At 57.9% G+C, this 20,375-nt stretch overlaps 1 protein-coding gene across 1 annotated transcript; it reads left to right on the top strand.

Annotated features, from left to right (window-relative positions):
• Positions 1–6,584: 6,584 nt before the first annotated feature.
• NKX2-2 (NK2 homeobox 2) lies at positions 6,585–8,339 on the top strand (the record flags this gene model as incomplete). Its single annotated transcript, XM_079943897.1, has 2 exons — positions 6,585–6,859; positions 7,777–8,339. Exons 1-2 carry the CDS (start codon positions 6,601–6,603, stop codon positions 8,337–8,339), a joined length of 822 nt encoding a protein of 273 aa, XP_079800023.1. The 5' UTR covers positions 6,585–6,600.
• Between the last annotated feature and the right edge of the window lie 12,036 nt (positions 8,340–20,375).

Genomic DNA, 20,375 nt, shown 5'->3' on the forward strand with positions numbered 1-20,375 from the left:
AGGTCAGTTCTCTCCATGGCTTTATAGAGTTCCTGGTGCTCCTGAGGAAGCGGGGAAGGGGGGAAAGGGGGGTCAGATACAGAATCTGAGCTCTGTCTCTGGGCCTGGATAACTTCTCAGCCCAACATCTTCTCGGTGACTTGGGAGGACCGTCCTTCTGGGAGGTGCCCTCACTCTTACCTCCTGTGGTAAGAGTTAACACAATATGGATCAAAGAAAGAGAAAACTCACCTTTGACTTGAACCCAAAGTGGACTGAGATTTCCTTTCCCTTCACACTAGTCCCTACTTTCTGGTCCATCTGTCCGCTGGCTGTGGGTCTCTTCTGCCAGAGACTTGCACCTGTTCTGATCTGGCCTCACTGATAGGGCTGTAGGCCTCCCCCATCCAGCCGCTCCATTCTGCTTCCCGCTCCCACAGCCTGCAGGGACTTCCAGGGACCTCAGCTTCCTTCGGGGGCAGAAGGTGATGCCCACCAGATCCACCAGAGATGAGCCTGCCTTTCAGTTTTCTGGTTGGGAAAGGTCCTGCTTCAGGTGGTACCCTGGGCCACACTCCTCGACATCTTTCAACCGGCGGCCAGAGCTGACACTCTTGCTTCCAGCAGCCCCCGTTCCCCCACCTGGAGTTGAAGCTGCCATGGGATACCTTGGAGGAGTGCATCTTAAAGGTGGGCGTCTTTATCGCCAAGCTCGGGGACCAGATGGGGAGACATTTTCTGTCCCCGTTGATTTCGAGTGCATGCCACGCTCCGAGTCTCCAACACGAGATAAAATAAACCTTTCCCCTCCAACAAAACCTTTGTGTCCAGCGCGGCTAATCCTCGCGGAGAAGGAAGGTGCAATGCGCTTTGTTTCTAGAGTGAATGAAGACAAACGCTTGCACCTTGGCGCTAACCAGACAATAAACTAATCCACTTGAAGGCTGTTATCTGAGATGGGATGTGCAGGGGACCCGCTCGGCCATGTACTGTACCAGGAAAGGAGTTTCTTTTCAACCTCTTTTCATTCCAAAAAAGAAAGAAAAATGAAGTCAAATTAGTATTTCCAAATAATGGGAAAGACCTTGTATTTTTAATGACTGGTCGCACTTTTGTGGATGGGGAGGGTGAGGCGTGCTGCCTGGGGCTGCGAGGCTTTGGGCTCCTCGAGGCCACCCCCGTTTTGCAGTGGTCCTCAAGGTACTCCCCCCGGACTTTTTCTGCCCTAAATTCCTCTAGAGGAGGCGCCTACCCAGCAAGCTCTCACCAGCCTGAAAGGGGAAAGATGTGAGCAGAGCGCCTCCCAAGAGGCCTTCAAGCCAAGAAGCCTTCTGAGATTGAGAGAGGAACGGGGATTGGGGGCGCTGGGGGCGCCCCACCAGCCCGCCTCACCCACAGGCACACCGAGCCAGGCTCCCACGCGTGGGGTGTGCCCAGGCCTCTCCTCATTTTCCCAAAGGACCTTCCTTTCCTGCCTTGTTTGCTGCTGTTCAGAGCTCACCCCTCCCCCAACAGGGGGCGTCAAACTGCGGTGCGCGGGCGCAAGGAGCTGGGGACCCGGGCGCACCAGGGCCGCCCCCGTGCTCCGGAGCTCAGAAAAGGCGCTCGTGTTTGAGCTACCTGCGAAAGTAAACAGGTAAACACTGGGCCGACTTGGAGGGCCACTTGTCCTGGAGTGGGGCCACTTACCCTGTGTACATTCGCCTCCCGCCCGGGCCTCCGGCGGTGGTTCACCTCCCCCGCGCCCTCTCCAGCGCCTGCGCTTCCATCCCTCCGGAACCCCGAGCCGCAGAGAGGAGCTGAGCGGCCTGGGAAGCCTCCTAAGAGGGATTCTTCCAGCCTGCGAGGAGGAAGATTCTCTTCCTCCTCTCCTCCACCTCCCCTCGGGGCCTGCGACGCCCTCTGAGCTCGTCCCAAACGTGGGAAAAAGGGAGGTAGAGCTCGAGATTTGTAAGGGAGCTGGAGTCCCAGCGCCGAGCATAAATATCCGGGGCAGGGGACCTCTGGCTGCTCGGGTGACCCTGGCAGGGGTACTCGGTGGTTGTCGCACACCAAAGAGGGCAAAACATGTCTCCCTCCGGCCCAGACCAGCTGCCATCTAACTTTCAGCACCGTCTCAACTTCTCCCCAAGTTCGCAGCAGAAGGCCCAAGGCTGAGCGCTCAGGAGCTCCCGCAACGCCGGCGGCAGAGCCCAGAGCCCAAACCCAAACACGATGGAACCCAGGACATTGTCCTCTCCTGGCTGCAAGATGGAACCCGGAAAGAAGCTACTGAAGAATCCGGACCTGGGGAGCCGAGCACATCCAAGCAGAGCTGAACTGGTGCCAGAGGACACGGATATGTTCAGAGCCGATAGGGTGGGGATAGCGGGGACACTAATAAGGACTCTGGAGGGGCCAGGGGCGTGGGGCTTGGTACTCTCGACCAAGTGTGCGGGATCTCGCTGAGCAGGAGACCCCTGGCTCGAAAAGACCAGGCTGTGGTGCTCCCAGCGAGACCTCTTGGGGAGCCCTCCGGATGCAATCACCTGTTTAATTTGTGTGTAAAAGTTCATTTGGTGCCTGGCCCTGCTCCTCGGGTCACATGAGGTCCGGGAGACCCTGGAGCGTGCTTTGGGCACCGGACCTGCCCCCAGCTGCCAGCTGGTCCCCCGCCGGCCTCCCGGCATCCGCAGACCACTCCTGGGGGACTTGCATTTTATGATCTTCCTCTAACAAGCCGAGTTTCTCCCCTTCAATTACGGGCCTCCCGGCGGTCTCCCTGCGCCTTTTCAATTGCAAATGTCAGCGCTTTGGAAGCGGACGCGGGAACGGCACCGGCGACGGAGCGCTGGGCAAAATGGATTCGCGAGGTCCCAGGAGGGAGACACTGAGCACAGCGCATCGGGCTCCGCAGGGCGCTGAGCGTGGCTTCGGGAGGCCAGGCTGAGGCTCCCTCGGGTTCCCTCCCTGCTCCGCAGCCGCAAGGTCAGGGGCAGGAAAAACTAGCAGGAGTGAGGGTGGAGGAGGGAGCAGAGACCCAGAACACGGTCTGTGCGGGCGGGGGAGTGTGGTCCCGCAAGTGCTCCAGCAAGGAAGGGGGCCCTACGACCTGTGGTGTGGGAGAACTCAGGCCCGTCGAGGCCGAGGGGCCGGCGCTGTGCGGAGCCCCGCCTCAGTGAACTGGGCCGGGAGCCTCCTTCTCAGGGCGCGGTTGTCAGCGCTCCCGCTTCAGTTTCCAGGAGGCTGGATCCCCCTGTAGGAAAACAGTTGTCTCCCAGGTGCTCTGCCCGAAGTGCAGGCTCTCAGGGGCCGGGGAGGGGACATGACCCGCTGCGGCAGTGCTGATGAGATCCTGGGAGAAAGGCCACTATGGGGGAAGGGAGAAGTTGGGAGCGAAGTGGAACTAGGTGGTCCCAAGACGAGGAACTGCGCAGGCTCCGTGGAGGGGTCTGGGGCACCCCTCCCAAAGATGGACACGCAAAAGTCACTTCTTGCCAAAGGGGACATTTCTCACCCAACCCAAGAATTGGCGTGGCCCAACCAGACTCCTTTCTGGCCCTTCCTAGAGCCTACCCTGGTCCCCAAGAGACACCCCTCGCTTGGGACAGAGGAATAAGAGGAGTGACCAGGATGATTTTTTCTGCAAAGCTTGGGTTGAGGAACTTTTCCTCGCCAGTTATTTATTTAGCAGCTGAGTAACAATGGCTGGGGTAGGCCCGACAGCCCCTGTTTCCAAACTCTGGGCCTCTGTGATGCCTGGAAACCCAACTTCCCTCCTCCGACTGGACGGGGCAGAGAGCTCCCGAGTGAGAGGGGGGAGGGAGAGGCAAGGAGGATGGAGGCTGGGAAAGGCAGACTGGAAAGAGAAAGAGGGGAAAAAAGCACGAAAAGTAATGGGTTCAAGGAACACGATTCAAACCAGTTTCTAATTCTTGCGGGGGGGGGGAAGGGGGGAAGGAAGGGGGGAAGGAAAGGGGCAAGGAAAGGGGGAAGGAAAGGGGAAAGGGCGGAAGGAGGGGGAGAAAGGAGAAAAGGAAAAGTAGGAGAAAGAGAGGAATGGGGAGCGTCGACATGAAGGGGTTTCCTTAATATTGTGGACGGATTCAGAAATGAATGAAGAGATAGTCCATTGAAAAGGGTTGAATGCCATGACAACTAGGAACAACCTTAGATTTATTCCAAACAGTTAGGACACATTGAAAGAGAGCGTCAATCATGTATTATTTCTCCACTGAAATAAATGCAAAAACCGAGCCGGGACAAAGGCTTCCAACGGGAGCGGGACATTTGTCTACATTTCGCTCATTGTCCGCAGCTTAGCAATCGGTTTGTATTTGTGTTTGCCCGGGTCCGACCACCCAGGACGCGCCGACGAGGGGCTCCCTCTAACCTGGGCCATTGTCACCCGCGTCACATACTGGGGGCGAGGCAGCGAGGGCTGCAGAAAGCCGCCGAGCGGCTCGGGGAGAGGCGCCCTCGCCGGGCGCTGGTAACTCGGGGGCGGCCGGGGCGCGGCGGCCGCAGCTGCGAGCGGGGAGTACGGGCGCCGGCGCTGCGCTCGCCGGCGTGGAGGCGGCCCCGGCGGAGGGCTTGGGGGTGGGCAGACCCCGACCCCCGCCGCGGCCTTCTCCGTCCCTCCCCGCCCCCAGGCCAAGCACCGTCCAGACGCTCCTCTGGGGCGGATGAGCATCAGGTAGCAAACCTCCCTCGCGCAAAAAAAAAAAAAAAAAAAAAACTGGAAGGAGGGGCGGGAAGTGCGGCCTGGATTTTTCCTCGCCGGCGCCGAGGAGGTGGTGCTGTCCCGGGAGAGTGCAGTTCCCAGGCCGGCCCGGAGCTGGGACCCGCACACAAACCTCACGCAAGCTGGGAGCCTGGAGCGTGTCCTCTGAACTCGCCCCTGGTGCGTCCGAAAGGACTCCCTGGGGAGAAGAAAACTCCGGAGAGAACTCAGCAGCACCTCCCGCCCTGCGACCCCCTTCCCCGCGGTTTTCGGGGTCCTCACCCCGGCTGGAGACAGCGCACCCGCCCCTCCCCCCTCCCCTCTACCCTTGCCCCCCCCACCCCGCTCTGCCACCGCTGGAGGCTGGAAAGGGAGGCATAATAGGGGGCAGGAAGGGCGCGGGGCCGCCTGCCCTTCCCTCCACCCTGAGACCGCGGCCCGCGGGGCCGGAGGCGGTGGGGCCGGGCTGATCGCGGCCCGAGGGAGACTTCCCCACCCCCACCGCCCCACCCCGGGCGCCCGCAAAGCAGAAAGTGAACTGCGCGGTCCTGCTCAGCAGCACAGAGCTGGGGGGAGGGGGAGAGGGGAGGGAGGCGGGGAGAAGGAAATAAATGTCTTTAGCAAATAAAGGGTGTCGGGGCGGGGGAGGTGGTGTCGCTTGGTGGTGGCTCCGGCCGGCCCCGAGCCGATTCCTCTCCTGGGTTTCGGGCTCTTTCGGCGTTTAACTAGAATCAATTACTTGCCTTGTCATTTCTAGTACTCATCCTTAAGCCTCAACCAAAATATTGACCTAGGAGGCTTACAGAAGTTGGGCTCTTGCCATTTGAACCGGATCTTGTTTAGGGAACGGCCAGCGATGGGAAGGAGAGATTTCCGCGGCTCAGCCTGCGCCCCCTCCCCCTTTTCCAAAGGCGCCACAAATCGCCAATTTTCCGGCTTGCTGGGGGCAGGCGCGCGTGGGCGGGGAGGTAGGAACCGGTGAATGTTAAGGAGGATTCTGTTTTTCTCTCCTCCTCCGGGTTTCTGTTTTGTTTTCTTTCCTCCTCCCCCGCTTTTTTAAAAAAGATGCAATTTGTTAAAACTGCCCTTTCAAGTGTGTGGACTCGCGAGCGACGCGGCGGTCCTTTGTATGTAAATACTGGGTAAGAAAGGCTCGCCCCGTCTTTGCAATTAATTGACACGTTACACCTCTCATCTTGCTCTAGAGGGCCGTTGGCTGGGAGCGCGGAGCTCCCCAAAACCCACAATTTCACATCTGCAAATACAGTCTTCATCCACTTGACTTCCAAGACCCGCCCACACGTGTCCAACCTTTGCGTTTTAATGTCTCCCTCCCCCTTTTTTCCACCCTTCTCTCGCTCTCCCTCCCTCCCTCCCTCCCTCCCTCTTTCCCTCCCCCCTTTCCTCCCCCCTTTCCCTCCCCCTCCCTCTATCTTTCCCTCCCTCTCTTTCTCCCCCTCTTCCCCCCCTCTCCCCAGGTTCGTGAGTGGAGCCCAGCCTTATATGGACTGATCGCTCGGGCAATGGCCCATTTTTTCCTCGCCACCAGCCGCCACCGCGCGCTGAGCGGCCGCCGGAGCCGGAGCTGACGCCGCCTTGGCACCCCTCCTGGAGTTACAAACTCGGGCCCGGCCCGCAGCGCTGGCGCGCAGGCCGCCCGGCTCCCCGCGTCCATTTCCGCGTGCTTGCAGAGAAGACACAGGCAACGCCTTGGGCTTTTTCTTTCTTTCTTTCTTTTTCTCCCCTTTCCCAGAGTTTCTTTCTTTTTCTTAAACATAATAATCTCAATAATTAAAGCCCATCCCCCCTCCCCTCCCCCAACCCCTCTCCCCATACCCCCTCCCCCGCCCCTACTGAGAGCGCAAGGAATTGACCAAGTGAAGCTACAACTTTGCGGCATAAATTGCGGGGTCCCGGCCATGTCGCTGACCAACACAAAGACGGGGTTTTCGGTCAAGGACATCTTGGACCTACCGGACACCAACGATGAGGAGGGCTCGGTGGCCGAAGGGCCAGAGGAGGAGAACGAGGGGCCGGAGCCCGCCAAGAGGGCCGGGCCGCTGGGGCAGGGCGCCCTGGACACGGTGCAGAGCCTGCCCCTAAAGAACCCCTTCTACGACAGCAGCGACAACCCGTACACGCGCTGGCTGGCCAGCACCGAGGGCCTCCAGTACTCCCGTAAGTAGCGAAACTTGGCCGCCGCGGCTGTGACCGCCTCTGCTACTGTGGCCGCAGCCTGGGCCGCACGCCCGCGGGGAGAAAAGGGATGGAGCCTTGTAAGCCGGATCCCTCACCCTGCGCCCCCAGAAAGATGCCTGACGTTTGTTTGGGATGCCCTACCTCTTCCCTCTTCGTCAGACCCCCCCCCTAGTCCGGGAAGGAGACTTGGTCTCAGATATTTCTTCCAAAGAGAGAAATTAGGAGGAAGAAGGGGAGGGGAATACCTCCCAAGGGCTGGTTACAGACGCCAACCAGAACTGACGGCTCCGGCCGGAGCCCCCCTCCCCCATTCCGACAGCCGGGAAGGACTGGCCTGGAGCAGTGGAGCGAGCCAGCCTGCCTCGGGATACGGGGAGAGGGTGGCCCGGGTATAAATAGCTCACCCTGCCCCCTGCACTTCATAGAGGACGCTTTGTGCGGTGCGGAGGGTGTCCAGAAAGTCGGAAAGCAGAAACGAAAGCCCCCAAAACCTGCCTTAAATGGCCGAGCCGATCAATGCCGGGATTGTGGGTTTTTTCTTTTAAAAATCTGCCCACGTCTCTCCAGAGAGGAAACTGCTTAAGGGGGCCGGAGCCCTTAACCCGCGATGATCTCCTCCGCGCGCCACTCCACCCCCCCCAAAAATACGCACTCACACTGGTCAAACCCCTAGAAACTGGAGCACCGAGCCCCTACTCCTGCCGCTTCTTCTCTTTCCCCGGGGCGGACACCGACGATTTTGTCAGGCGTGGAGCAGGGCGGGGGTCAGGGCGAAGGCAGCGGGGCCTGGTTGCGGGGCGCACAGGCCCGAGGGCGCACGGAGGATCCAAGGCGCGCGGGGTCGGGCCCGGCCGCGCGCGGCCTCCAGGCTCCTGATGGGCTTCTCTTTCCCCCAGTGCATGGGCTGGCAGCCGGCGCGGCGCCCCAGGACTCGAGTTCCAAGTCTCCGGAGCCCTCGGCCGACGAGTCACCGGACAATGACAAGGAGACCCCCGGCGGCGGAGGGGACGCCGGCAAGAAGCGGAAGCGGCGGGTGCTCTTCTCCAAGGCGCAGACCTACGAGCTGGAGCGGCGCTTCCGGCAGCAGCGGTACCTGTCGGCGCCAGAGCGCGAACACCTGGCCAGCCTCATCCGCCTCACGCCCACGCAGGTCAAGATCTGGTTCCAGAACCACCGCTACAAGATGAAGCGCGCCCGGGCAGAGAAAGGTATGGAGGTGACGCCCCTGCCCTCGCCGCGCCGGGTGGCCGTGCCCGTTTTGGTCAGGGACGGCAAACCGTGCCACGCGCTCAAAGCCCAGGACCTGGCAGCTGCCACCTTCCAGGCGGGCATCCCCTTTTCGGCCTACAGCGCGCAGTCTCTGCAACACATGCAGTACAACGCCCAGTACAGCTCGGCCGGCACCCCCCAGTACCCGACAGCACACCCCCTGGTCCAGGCCCAGCAGTGGACTTGGTGAGCGTCGCCCCTCCGAGACTCTCGGCCCCAGGCCCAGGCCCCACCCCAGCGGCGGAGGCGAGGAGGACTCGGCCCTTACAGTGGTTATTATATTATTATAATTATTATTCTGGAGTCGAGTTGACTCTTGGCTCCGTTGGGGAGGCGCCAGGAGGTTGCTGCACCTCCTTGGAGAGGTAGATTCCACCCCCCAGCTCCGCCCCATCCCTCTCTCCGTTTGAACCTTTGGAGACGGCTGAACCATAAGCCGAGTTTACAGAATGTTTGCGCAGCTTCGCTTCTCTGCCTCTCCCCGGGGACCGAATGGTCCCAGCGTTAACGTCCTCACCTGAGAAGGAGTAAAAGACCCCCCACCGCCCGCTTTTGTGAATTTTGTAAAATATGTTTGTGTGAGTAGCGATATTGTCAGCCGTCTTCTTCTGAAGCAAGTGGAGAACACTTTAAAAATATAGAGGATTTTTTTTCTCCATTTTTTTAAAGTAAGAAAATGCTAAATATTTATGGCCATGTAAACGTTCTGACAACTGGTGGCAGATTTCGCTTTTCGTTGTAAATATCGGTGGTGATTGTTGCCAAAATGACCTTCAGGAAGGGCCTGTACCCCTCAGGGCCCAACTCCTTTCTTCGTGGTTTGTTTTGGTTTGCTTATATTTGGTTACCCCTGCTTTCTTCTCTTCTTTTTTTATTTTGTTCAGTGCAAACATTTCTCAAATATGAAAAAGGAAAAATGTGTAGGCGAGCGAGAAGCCCCCTGCCCCATCCTCCGGGTCCTGAGCCCCGGAACTTGGAGCTCAGCGGTTCCGTGCGGTTCCCCAAGAGCGCCGGGCGCTGAAAGCTTTCAATTTTTTTAAATAAGAATTTTAATAAAAATCCTGTGTTTAAAAAAACCAAGCCCGGCCCTCCCGTTTGTCTTACTTTGTCGCCCTGCGCCGGGCAAGGAGGTCTCGGGCAAGGAGCCGGGCCAGGCCGCTGGCCGCGGTCTCCCCAGCGCATCCCTTGGGAGCCGGAGCACCCGAGGCGCTGGGGAGGCTTCGGAACAGGCCTCTCCCGGGCGTGCGGGCCAGGCCCCGCGCCTCGGACCCCGGGCGCGCGCGGGAGCGCTGGCCTCGGGCCTGCGAGCGGCTGACCCGCCGCCCGGGGTCGCTCGGCCTCTCCCAGCCTGTCTCTCGGCCTCACGCGCGGTCTGCATTCGGGCGGCAGCGCCCTGGCGTAGGAGGAAGAGTGACTTTGGAAAACGCAAAGGCGAGAAGAGCAAACCCCCCTCGCTCGCCCAAATCTACGAGTGGCTCCTTCAGCCTAAGGAGCTGTTGAAGCCACTACACTCGATGACTTTCATTTTGTTGCATTTGATTTACCTCGTGCTAAGGAGGGGAGGGGATGCTGAGGTTGAGACTGGTCGGCTTCTCTCCCCACCCCCTTGCAAATCCGCGGCCGGGAGGCGGCCTAGACCTGGGCGCGGGGGCCGGGGGCGCGTTTCGGGGCGCTCCAAGCTTTGGCTACAAGGAGGGACGCGGGGACCCGGGCGCGGAAGACTACGGGGTGGGTGGAGGTGCTGCGGCCTCCCTGGGCTCCTCAGCCGGGGAGAGCCAGGAAGCGGGAGTCAGAGGCGATCCCTGATAACCAGCCTTCCTTCCATCCCCACTCTTTCCGAGTTTCCCGCCTCTGTCCCTGGACTGGATGCCGCGCCTCGTCCCCTCCTAGCATCTGGCTGTGCGCGGTCCCCCAGGCCAGCTCTCTGGCGTGAAGCTGGGCGAATTGCTCGCTAGAAAGTAGGGGTCTGGGGGTGGGGTGGTGCGTCGCGGCCTCCTGGGCTGCGGTAAGGGGAGCGAGAAGTGAGCAAACCGCCCTTGTTCGCCCGGGGGAGGCGGACGGTCCTTCCCTGCGAGAGATCTGATCCCATCCCACCTTTGCCTCAGGGAGAGCTCCCTGGAGGACCCTGGCGCATACTTGCCCGCGCCGGGGAGCGTCTCAGAGGGCCCCGCGGACTTGGGGGGAGGGGCGCCTGTCTCCTCTATCTTGCGGATTTCCGAAAATACCCGGGGCTCTGCAGCTCAGACCGCGCTCCGAGACGCCTCGGGATTGAAAGTCGGCCCCATTCGGAAACTGTATCTCTGGTTTTCTCTCGAGCTCCACCTGCATGGCTGGGGGCGGGGGCGAGGAGGCCGAGCAAAGGGAGCGGTCCCAGCTGACGTTCTCGCTACCTCTAGTTGATGATCAGATTTAATTCAATATCTAAAGCAAACATGATTATCCGTGTGACCAAATCTGCGCGTCAATAGCACTCAGCACCACACGCCCGGGGACGTGATTACACGTTATTCCCGCGTTGCGCAGCTGCCCCTGGATAATTGAGGGCGCTGGAGTCTTTCTAATATCCTCCTAAATGTCCTTTCATATCTCCAGGTTCGACTGGGTTTTTCCAGGTTTTCCTAAATGCGGGAAAGTCTACCTTTGTTCCCCACACCAGCTTGGAAACGTTTGGGGTTTTATTTCTTGCTCTTTGCAAAGGCCAGGAGAATTCTCCCCAAATCGTGTGTCTGCAATAGCCGAATGCCCAACTTGCCCTGATACCAATCACTCAACATTCCTCTTGTAACTGCCCTCTACCCCCATCCGTCAGCAGGGGAGGTGAGAGTTCCAGCCTCTTGGAGTGGGGTTGTCACGAGGCCTGAGGCACAGCCCCAAGAGTTGGTTGATTTTGACTGCTGCAGGACCCAGAACTTCCGGGGGCCAAAAATGATCGTAGGAGCTTCCCCCCCGGCCTCCAGAGGAGAAGGAGGCAGCGTGGAAGGGCCAAATTCTCGCAGGCATCCACGTGTGCTCGTAGAGGGCGCATTTGGGGTAGTGGTTAGGCCTACCAGCCTGCAGTCTGGATGTGCGCGCCGGCGGCTGGGAGCCGGGGAGGTGGGCCCGACGCCCGCCTCTCACTGTCCTCGGGTCCCCATGGAGTCAATAAAAGCGCCCGCGGAGCCTGTGTGGCCCTAACCCCAGCGCCCTGGGAGCGCACCCGGCGCGGGGTCCGCTTCGGCAGTCTATCTTCGCCCAATCTACAGCGGGCCGCACAAAACGGCACAATGGGAGAGCTGGGAGCCAGGGATGTTAGAGGCGTGCATATTAAAAAGGGACAGAGAAAGGATCGCAGGGGACAGCGAGAGGGGAAGAGGGAGAAGGGGCCCACCCTCCGCCCCCTTCGCCCCCCTCCGCCCCGCACCATTCAGCGCGCTTATCGCGGGCAGTGAATCCCGGAGTCAGGCAGAAGTCTCCTTGGGGTTTTGTTGGGCCTGTCACTGGGTCCCTTTGTCATCCGCGGGCTCCATGCTGGATTCCATATGGCCAGCTGGGCCGAGGGAGCGCGAGGAGGGAACCGCACAAAACCCAAATTGTGTCCGGCTTTCAAACCCTGTATTGTTGTCTGTGAAAGGAAGACGCATTAAAAATTCGTGCTATATCTATTGGGGAGGAGGCTGGAGGAGGGGAAAACAGCCACCCCTGTCTTTGATGGCTTCAGAGGGCGCTTGCCCCGCCTAGGCCCCGTGACACTCTGAGAGCTGGAGATCTCTCTTTCTCTTTCTGTCTCTGTCTCTGCTTCTGTCTCTTTACCAAATACTGGCTCTAAGCTGGGGCTCGGGTCTGTGAACGTCGGCGTTCAGGGTCGGGGTCCTTGCGCGCACTTCGCTGCTCCTGCGCGCGCAGCTGGCGGCTAGGCCTCTCCTGTCTGGGAGCCCGGAGTAGAGGCCATCGGACCGTGCCGGGCCCAGGAGGACACCGAGGTGCCCAGGGCCTGGGGGAAGCTCAGAGGCCGCGGGCTTCGCGGCTCCAGGGTAGATGAAAATCCAGGTCCCTTGTTCCCGCACCGGACGCGTCTTGACGCCCGGGCGCGCGAAGCCAGCCCTCTCCGCACTGCAGGAGCGGCTCAGGGACGCCGCGAGACCGCTCAGTCCGATGCCCAGCTCGATTTCCGCCGCAGTGTGTTCTGAGGCCGCTTTCATCCAGCCGGACCCCTCGGTTACCAACACCCTGTCATTCGAAATAGGCGCGGGATCCCTCTGGCGCCTCGGTGCCACGACGGGAAACCGGCTCAGAAACTTCTTTCACCACCAGCACCCCTGTGTTGGAGGAGAGAAGGACTTCCTCTTTAATTCTCAATGTCTCCTGCATCGTTTCGTTTGCAAAACAGGGAGACAGAGCGGAACTTCCAAGGAATCTGCCCGGTTTTGTCTCACCTAAGCAAAGTTAGGGGGGCGGCCAGAGATCCTCTGGGTCATCCTCTCTTCCAAGAGCCGGGTCAGAAGCTCCCATAAGCATCCCTCAAACAAACAAACAAAAACTACGTGTTAGACAAAAAGAGTTCTTGTTGAGGCTGGGCACCGTGGACATAGAAATAGAACCCGTCAAGGGCCAGGTGGAAATTCCAGCTCATCCAAAACTTGGGCACCCCCTTTTTTCTATTTTCTACAACTGCTGTCATGTTCAGTAGAATCAGCTAACTTGATAAGGGTAGGAGCCCCCCATCTCCACGCCCCCCACCCCAGCCAAGGAAATAGCGTCTTTTCCTTACCTATTGACTGTTGGGCTTAGTTGAGACCTGGTGTGGATTTCTCCAGCCTTTTCAAGAGCCTGGTCATTGAAAAGCTAATCCAATATTTACCGAGCATAAGGACAGTTCTCAGACGTATTTATTAAGGCCCAACAGTAAGTGATTACTTGGCCTGAAGACAAAGGCTACGGGAGGGGGTGTCGGGGCCACGAGATCCAGACTGGGTGGGGTCTCCCGGCCCAGAACTCAGAAACCAGGCGCCAGCTTGTGAGATGCCGAGGTTCCCCTCCCGTTCTTAGGTGGCGTGTGGATTAGATATTGTATTGGCCGGTATTTCAGGAAATATGTACTTGTGGCTTCCTGAGAGGCCGGGCGCAATGACACTCTAAACTGTGTCGATATATCATCTTTTATCCAGGATCTGCAAATAAACCCCTGATCCCCCAGCGCATTATAGCCGCCGCTATCTCTCCAAGGAAGCGATCTGAGTTTTATTGCCTTCACCAACGCCCCAATTCCTTCCCTCTCTCTCTCTCTCTCTCTCTCTCTCTCTCTCTCTCTCTCACACACACACACACACACACACACACACACTTTCCTCTCCCATCCATCCTATCTGGTTTTTAAAGACTTTTTTTTTCTTCCTCCCGGGGCATCATTATTAAGAGGCGAATAGGCCTCGGCGCCGCCACCCGAGCAAATCGAGAAATGCAGGCTCGCAGGCCGCCCGCCCGCGCAGGGAACCCGCAGACACTCGCGTGGCCCGCGCGCTGTCGCCGCCAGGAGGCGCCCCAGCTCCGCGACGCGCCCAGTCTCAGCCCCCTGGGAGAGCGCAGGGAGGCAGCTGCGCTCGCTAGGTCCCCGACCGTATTTCCACCGACGCGCGGCCCGGCCCGGTGAGGAGTCGACGGCTCCGAACCAGGATTAGTGTGTGCAAGTCAGACGGCGGCAGGCACGGCAGGTGCACGGGTGGCTTGGAAAGCGCGCGTCGATTGGGCCACCTGCATTAGCGGACACTCATTTCCTCTACTGTAATTTCCCCTCCAGCCTTCACTCTCCAAGTACGTGCCACCTCCCTCCCGTCCCCGCCCCAGCTTTATCACATTTGGGCACAAACAACAGCAAACTGGTCCTGCTGTCCAGGCGCGCGCTGGCCACTGGGAGGGCTCCGCGACGGGCCCCAAGATGCGGTGTCCGCCACCCTGACCAGTCCTTGCGCACGTGTCGGCCCCTGTGGACAGTTCTGTAAGGGCGGGTGAGTGGGGGCCCAGGTGGTTCAGGGAGTAAGAGAATGATGCCGAAGAGGGATTCCGATTTGGGTGTGTGGGGGGGGTGGCTTACTAGGAAGGAGAGACCCTCACCTGTCGCCCACCACCGAGTCGGGGCTCCAGCTACTGCCGCTGGCCCTCGGTCCCTATCAGGTGCAGGTGCGGCCGACCGCAACGGAAGGCTCTCTGTGAAGGGTGAGCCCTCCACCCCGCGCGACTCCCGGGCCGCGGGCGAGCGGTGCAGTAGCGCCATCCGGCCACCAGGGGGAACCGCCGCGCCGATGCCGGGCTTTGGGGTCCGAGCGAGGGAGGCAGGAAGACGGCCCACCCCAATTCAGAGCTTCCTGCGCCGAGGCCTCGGCGGGGGCGCAGGTGTATCCGAGGGAGGCAAGGACGCCGTACTATGGTTGCCTCGACCTCCACCCGCACCCTGGTGCCTTTCTGAAGGCTGGGTCTCTGGCAGCGGACTAGGGGCCGAACGGGTTAAATTCGTCAATGTCCGACCAATGTCGAAATTAGGGCCCATAATTCCAGCTCGTTTCGTTGATTGTCCCGGGGAAGCCCGAGGTGATACTTCCTCCTCCTGGCAGAGGCGTTCGCGGCTCCACACGTGGATCCGTTTACTTTCTTACGCCCCCGCCTTCAACACCAGCTGGTGGGTGTCAGGTTGGGGAGTCTGCAGTGTACAGATTGTCCGCAGGGTGGCGCGATTGGATAAGAAAAGATCGCCGGCGGGCGTGGTCCTGAGCGACAGTCCAGGGAGGCTCGGACACCTGCGGGATTTGAGATGTCTGGGTGAGGAATCCTTTACACCAGGGCTGAGGGGTGTGTGTGTCTGTCTACTTATGTGGGAGAAGGCAGGACAGGTTGCTAAATCTTAATTCCAGAAAAATTAAAACTTTCTGCCCTTGAACTTGGCACCTGGAGGGCGATGGAAGAGTCTAAGTTATCCACCCAGCCCAAGTCCTTTCTCCCTCTCCTTTGAGGGCTGGTGATGCTGCGCCGGTGTCACTGCCACCCCACAATCAAGACACAGAACATTTCCATCACCTCAAAATGTTCCCCCCTGCCCGAATGTTTATTGAAAGACCTCGGTGAGAAAAGCCCCATCCCTTCCCTTGCTGCTTGTTTCACTGTGGTGTTCTTGCCTTCCTTCATAGAATGGTAGAAAGCCCGCCCCGGTTCCCTGCCCCCAGCCTCATACCTGGAGGCCATGATAACCACCACCATTTACTGAGTATCTTCTGTGGCCAGGCAGCTGCCCGGCGCCCTTCCTACATCATCTTATCTTACCATCATGCCCAACCTGTCCTCCTGCAGATGAGGAAACGGTCTCTGAGAAGTTAAGCACCTACGCATATGAACAAGGCAGTGTTCTTGTGAAGAAGGGGTCCGTAGCGTGGGGGTGGGGTTTACCAGGGCGTCCTATCCTACTTCAGGAGAGGAGGGCTCAGGGTGAGGGAGCACGGAGGCTCCCTCCTGTTCTGCAGAAGACAGCTGGGTGGCGGGCTTCTCCACGGAGCAGAGCTCTGCCAGTGCTGGCTGGCAGCCAGCGCTCAGGTCCCAGCCCGCTGGGTGAGGTCAGTGCGCTGCCAGCCTCTTGACTCCTTCCAAGAAGCCTGCACACCAGCTCCCTCCCTGGGTACCGTGGGGCCGTCCTGGGCCAGCAAGTGCTCCCCAAGAACTGAGGGGGGACAGGCCAGGGGTCCACCTGAGGGCACACTCTGAATCTGTTCTCAGCCCTGGGCCTGTGGCCTACCATCTCCTCGGTTTTGGTGATGTAAGCAACTCCCCTCCCCCCAGAATGATAAAGGGTACAAGAAAAATAGATTTTCATTTGCCAATTGATCTTATATCTTTAAAGATTACCCATCTTTTACGTGATTTGGGGGAAACGGAAAATAAGTTAACATGTTCTGTTGGGTCTGGCGCTGGTCTCCTTAACCTGAGACATTTACGAGAACTATTAAAAGGTGTTTTACTTAGGTGTTTGCTTCCAGACCTCTCTGTTTCTTTAGCTCTGCTAGCCGCAACATAAAAAAATTGCCTCAGTATAGACTGATGGAAAAGGTTGGGGGGCGGGTAGATGTACGAGGTCAAGCCCAAGGAGTCGGATATTTGTGTCTATGATGGAGGGTCAGACAGCTATAGTCTGACCGGGAAGGCACCTTTCGGAAACGGCCGGTCCTTCTCCGCCAGTTCACGGCTCCTCTGAGCCTGAAATGATGTGGCCCAACGTCCTGCCCTGGTGGCTCTGGATGGGAGGCCATGAGCGCCGCAGACCGCAGCATGGTGCCCCAGCCCCCCTGCCCGACATGTGCAGCGGCTGCCAGCACCACAGGTTGAGGGGCAGGAGGGCACTAGAGCCCGGGACGCTGGCCAGGCCTGGGAGGTCCATGGCCTCCACCAGTTTCAGGTGGAGGCTGAGGATAAGCAGGGAGGCAGTGGGACACGTTTCACGTCTCCAGGGGTCCCCAGCGGCCCAACCCCAGCTGCCCTCAGTGGCGGTTTGCTGGTTAGCACAGCCTGGCTGGCTTCTTCCCTTCCGTCCCACCGCCCCACTTCCTGGTGGTCCTCCCCAGGCCTGTCCCTTATCGACCGCTTGCAGGTGAACCCTTGTCTAGGGGTCTGTGTCTGGGGGACCCCACACAGAGACACATACACTCAAGCTCTCATGTTGCCTTCATCCTGGGCCTGGCGTTGGCTTCTCAGGCATCACCTATGACCCAGTGGCCCATCCCATGGCCTCTTCCCCATGGTGTCCACTGCTCGTACATCTTTCCATCCTAACTGGAGTTTGGGGTGGTGAGGAAACAGTGCACCAGGCGACTGTGTAACGAGGGCTAGGAGACTAACCAGCAGCTGCCCAGTTCCTCTGGCTCCTCAAGGCCACACCCAGGATGCTCAGCTGCCCTCATGCAGACCTTGAATGATGGCGCTCGGCCCCCCCAGGACCCATCCTCCAGGCCAGTGACTTGGTCTTTCCCATCGAAAAGGGGCTCCCAGTCTCTCTCAGCACAGCTCAAATTCCTGCTTCCCGAGAGGGAGAACCTGATGGGTCAGAGAGGAACCCTGCATTATACTGGGTCCCCACTGGTCAGGTTCTGGGGCCAAAAAACCTGAGGGCCAGTTGGCTTCCAGCCTTCACAGTGACTCTTGGGCTGGGAGCACAGTACACAGGGGCACATAGCACAGGACAGAGTGTGATGTCCACACGCAGAAAAAGCCACTCTCATGATGCACAAGAGGCCGTGGAGATGGCGTGCTATGGACCAAATTGTGTCCCCCGGATTCACATGTCGTGGTCCCAACCCCCAGGACCTTAGAGTGTGCCTATTTGGAGACAGGGTCTTTAAACAGGTCTTTTAAAAAATGAGATCATTAGGGCAGGCCCTCATTCAATATGACCACTGTCCTTATAAGAAGAGGAAATTAGGACATAGACACGTAAAGAGGGATGACCATATGAGGACAGAGAGAGAGGGTGGCCGTCTGCAAGCAGGGACAGAGGTCTCAGAAGTAACCAACCCTATGGACACGTTGATCTCAAAGCTTTAGCCTCCAGAACTGTGAGAAAATACACTTCTGTTGGGTTTTTGTTTTTTTGTTTTTGTTTTTTTGGCTGTGCTCGGCGGCTTGTGGGATCTTATCTTTGTTCCCTGACCAGGGATCGAACCCAGGCTCCCTGTGGTGGAAACATGGAGTCCTAACCACTGGACCACCAGGGAATTCCCTAAACTTTTGTTGTTTAATACGTCTGTGGTACATTGTCATGGGAGCCTAAGCAGCACATACAAAGAGACTCAGAGTCTCAGCGTTGTCATCTTCCACCTTGAACTTCACCCCGCCTTCCATAGATTTTCGTATCCTGAATCCCACCTGGTCCTCTCTTCTAGGTTGAAATAGCCATTTCCTAAAGTTCTAATCTGATGGAATCCTGTTCTTTCTTCCCACATGGTGGGAGACAGTGTGTTTCTCTAGGCCTCCGGCAGACCCCAGGGACAGCAAGCCAGCCTCCCCTCGGGCCATTCAGTGATTCGCAGCCGCATTGCCCAGCGACCACCTGACTCCTGTGTATCCCACAGACCCAATTTCTGTTCCCAACTTTATGGGCCTTGCATAGCCATGGGGAGTCCGTGGGAAGGCTGCCCTGGCCAGAGAGCTTCCGTTGGAGCGTTAATGAGATGGAAGAACGAAGCTGTGAGAGCATATGATGGACCCTTGAGTAAGGGACCCCAGAGGCCAAGATGCTCTCCACACATGCGCTCCCGTTTCTGGGGCAGCCGTAGGAGAGCATAGATCCCTGCGCAGGGAAAGGCTCAGACGCCACTGGAACCCCCGCCCCCAGAGCGGAGCTGGGAGGGTTTGGCGCAGTGACAAGCTCTCTGTGTCTGCTTGGTCCCCTGCAGGCGGGTTTCTACATAGGTGAGAACCATTTATCCTTGTCCCAGGGCTCGGATCAGAGTTACTCAAACTTTGGGACAAATGAATCACCTGAGATTTTGGTGAAATGCAGATTCCAACTGGGCAGGCCTGCAATCCTGCGTTTCGAACAAGCTTCCCGGAGACGCTGATGCCGCTGGTGCAGGACCTCCTTGGAGTAGTGGGGCCTAGCTGACAACCCCAAAAGTCTCCCTAAAGCCCCTATTACATTATCAATAGGATGCCTGCCAGAGTGAGTGCCACCCCAAATACAAGGGCAGGGAAACTGTTAAAATGGTCTTCAAATCATGTGAGAAATAATTGAGCCATTATGAGTAAAGAGTAATCCAAAATTTATGTGGACTGTTAGAGTGCAAGAAATCTTAGCACCATTTTGTAGCAGCTCCCTCCTGGATCTTCCAGACGAGGAAGCTGAGGCCACAAGAGGGAAGCGATCGGCCTGGGTCATGTGGCCAGGTGGGAACGCCCACGCACTTTCCACCATGATCGACATGGCGCTTGGGGAGCTCACCGGTCTTGAAAATCAAGACTGTGTGACTGTGACACACGGTTACAAAGCACAAACTATGAGAAGAAGCCTGTACCAGAAATCAGGACCCATTACTTACTCTCTCTGGGCCTGTTTCCCCACGGGTTAAAACAAATGTTTTTGAAAGACCTGTCCTTCCGAATTCAAAGGGCGTCACAGGAGGCAGTGATTGTGTCGCATCATTTGAAAATGGTGGAGCTGAGCGCCCAGTGGGAATCCATCACACACAGCTCTTCTTGCAAAGGACTTCAGTGAGGTGCAGGAGGTGGGGGTCAAACACAGGAGGCTGGAGGAGTTTGGGGAGAAAAGGAGAAAGCTAGAGGGACAGGCCTGTGCTAGGCTCTGGGTGAGCCATGAGCAGGGAAGCGTCAGGCCCTCTGCCCTGGGGGCTACTTCTGCAGTGAGGGAAATGTCCCACGTCTGTGCTCTCCAGTGTGGTCACCACCAGCCACATGTGGCTGTCAAATCCTGGAAATGTAGCTAGTGTGTCTGCGGAACTGAGTTTTACATTTTATTTAATTTTTACTAATTTAAGTTTAAATAACCACATGTGGCCAGTGGCTCCTGTATTGGACAGGGAAGATCTAGACCACACCCAACATTTGTTGGGAGCTGTAAAAGGAAAAATATGTTAGCTCCTCTTACCTCCGGATAAAATGCTAATTAACACCACTGCAATGAACCACCACTCACAGCTCTTCAACTGCTCCTGTGAAACCTTCACCTTGCTCTGAAATGAATGGCCATGGTGGCAATGGGTACGGAAGGGGTGGGAGTGAGAATGTATGTTTATCCTTTCACACACTCTTTCTGCCCTCAATCACAAATGCTACAGGTTGGGTAAAATTCCATTAAAAAATAAAGAGGTTTAAAAAAAAAAACAAACATTAGGAATCTTGGTTGATTCCTGACTACATATCTGGCTGGAATGGGACAGGCGGGCACTCAGAAGCACCGATACTTGCTAGGCTGGAGGGAGGGATGCAGCCACGGCCCACAGGTTCCTGGCCTTGTGTGGAACAAAGACCCCTTGGACAGGCTGTAGAACCCTTCTCAGAAGAATGAATTTAGGCTGTAAAGGAAATTAGGTTGAGATATAATTCTACCCTAGGGGACAAGGAACTGCAGATTAAGAGCTCCTTGATTTAAGCAGAGTGACTGAGCCTTTGCTTAGCCACCTGTCCCCTTTCTTCCCCACTGCCCCCTTTGCCACCTCAGGGGCAATCAGGATGAGAAGACCAGTCAAGACTTGTCTTCTTC

The sequence above is a fragment of the Stenella coeruleoalba genome (assembly GCF_951394435.1).
Source record: "Stenella coeruleoalba genome assembly, chromosome: 15".
Lineage (NCBI taxonomy): Eukaryota > Metazoa > Chordata > Mammalia > Artiodactyla > Delphinidae > Stenella > Stenella coeruleoalba.